This window comes from Oryzias melastigma, linkage group LG5 (genome assembly GCF_002922805.2).
Source record: "Oryzias melastigma strain HK-1 linkage group LG5, ASM292280v2, whole genome shotgun sequence".
In the NCBI taxonomy this organism is placed as follows: Eukaryota; Metazoa; Chordata; class Actinopteri; order Beloniformes; family Adrianichthyidae; genus Oryzias; species Oryzias melastigma.
This window is the reverse complement of record NC_050516.1, coordinates 3434170-3436480: the sequence shown is the minus strand read 5'-3', so window position 1 is coordinate 3436480 and position 2311 is coordinate 3434170. Positions and strand designations below refer to the sequence as shown.

The 2311-nt window shown below is 39.7% G+C and overlaps 1 protein-coding gene across 1 annotated transcript in view; it reads left to right on the top strand.

Moving 5' to 3' along the window:
• Positions 1-2075, top strand: part of fbxo2 (F-box protein 2) — a 5932-nt gene extending 3857 nt beyond the window's left edge. Inside the window, exons 4-6 of the mRNA XM_024270816.2 lie at positions 1245-1337; positions 1407-1545; positions 1644-2075. Of these exons, the coding sequence (XP_024126584.1) occupies positions 1245-1337; positions 1407-1545; positions 1644-1778 (367 nt within the window). The 3' untranslated portion in view covers positions 1779-2075. The remainder of the gene's footprint in view (positions 1-1244; positions 1338-1406; positions 1546-1643) is intronic.
• The last annotated feature ends 236 nt before the right edge of the window (positions 2076-2311 follow it).

The window sequence follows — 2311 nt, the reverse complement described above, 5'->3', positions numbered from 1 at the left end:
CTCTACAAACAAGCAGCAGGCTACAGGTCATAATAAATGTATGAACAACACATGGGGATAAGTTAGAGTGAAGTAGGTGAAATGCAGGGACATTGTATAGATTTTTTTTTTCTTGTTTTTAACCCTAACCAAAATCCTGTGCCCTTCTCAAGGAGCCTATTAGGGCTGTACAAGTGCTAGGTGTGCACTCCTTGCACACAGCCTGACTCTCAAGCTACGTTCATATTGTCCTCGGCAAGCGCCCACTTCCCCTGAAAAGTCAGTGTAAATTACTTGTAAGCCTACATTTCAGGCATTGAAAACTCTTGCATCCACGTGGAGATACTCAAGTTTCTACGACCATTTCTACGACCATTTCTATGACCATTAGTACGACTGTTTCTATGACTGTTTCTACAACCGTTTTTTGGTGTGGCCCCTTTAAAAGTCAAACCAGGTTGAACTCTGGCTTTAGTAGGGATGTATTGATGGTGTCTCTTTTCATTCACAGTGCCAATCGTTTGAAAATTGATCATGTAGGAGAAATTAATAATTGTGGTTTGTGCCTGGACAGAATTCTATAGAGCTGTGAAAGAAAAATCGTGCAGCAAGATTTGCACTGGTTCAACTTTTTGCACCCAGCTTCTTCTGATTATACTCTTCCAACACATCTTTGTAAACAATAGAATAAGAAAAATCCACTCCCTGCTCATCGATTTTTTAACGCCATGCTATACTTCAAGAATCCACATTTTGCATGTTCTTGAACGCAGCTCACATGCCTGATGTGTCCGTACCTTTGGACGTGAAAAAAATTAAACAATCAGAGTGTAGTTTCTGTTGGCATCCAAAGGACCACCTGCGTATCACTTACACACCCTGTGCATGCAGCATTTGGGCGTGGTCAGAAAGGAACCAGTACTCGCAGCTTACCAATTACTGGAGTGTGGTGTAAGGATACAGTACGAAAGCATCATCTGTACGTCATAAATGGATGCAACTTACATTATCCTCACTAATGCTTCACAATACATTTACCACATGTACAAAGATGGTAAATTTTTTTTTCATGACGCCCCTTAAGGTGCCTGCAAGAACATTAGGGGAACAGCAAGACAAACCCTCACTCCACTAAAAATGCGACCACTGATGGGACCAAGGCTTCAGGAAGTAATGAATGAAACACACAAAAACTAAAAAGTACCTGATGTTAATGGTTACAATGGTTCCTTTTCTTGTAAAGATGTCAAACATGTGTTTTCCAGATGGTGTTCAAAGAAGCAGGTGATTGATCTGTTGGCTGAAGATTACACCACAGATGAACTGAACACTGAGCCAGAGGTCACGGTGGAGGACTGGTAAGATTCAGGCAGATGATTTGTGCTCGGCAGAAAAATACTGTTGACTAAAGTGAAGTGGTCCTGCAGGTACTGCAGCAGAACGGACTGCGGCTGTGAGTACCGGTTGGCCGTGAACTTGCTTAATGACAACCATGAGGTCATAGAGTACTTCAAACCGGAGCTGGTGCTTTTGGACCCTGAGAATGATGACTGCTCCTGGAAGCAGGTATCTTAAGAGAGCAATCTACTGATGAATGAAAAAAATAAGTACAATGAAAAAAATTATAGAGAACTCAGTCTTTTCTTTCTGATCTCAAAATCCAGATGAGTTATACGTTTTCTGGATATGGTCCTGGCTTGCGCTTCATCTCCTTTGAACATGGAGGTAAAGACACCAAGTACTGGCATGGTTGGTTTGGAGTTCGGGTGACTGGGAGCTCTGTTACCATCAACCTGTGAACTGGTTTAATCCGGAAATAGAGAAAGAAAGAACATCATGTGAGCTTTATCTTGGAAGTGGGAAAAGAAGCATATTTGCTTTAAAATTTGATTAAATACTCTTGACTTCCTGCTGCTTTGTTCAGACCTGCAAAACTCAACCACAGAATCTCAAACTGGAAGCTGCAGTTGATGATTGGTTAATGCCTCCATATGTTATTCATCCTCCATGAGAACTGTGATGACAACAGAAAAGCTGTTTAACATTTAATATGGAAGTACATTTGACAATAAAGAACTAAATAAATACAGAACTCATGTGGTTTGTTTATTTATGGAAAAAAAACAATAACTGTTATCACAAGTTAACTATTGATGAAACTCAAAGTAGTAAGATTTTTATCTCTTTCATGAATGAAAAAATGCTCAACTGTTTCTGCGTCATTGCTGCCAAAGGTGCATGTATTTGTGTCAATATTGAATTTATTGCAGAGACAATCATTTATATTATTTAAGATTCTGAAATCTTTTGGTTTTGGTGGAATTGGAAAATA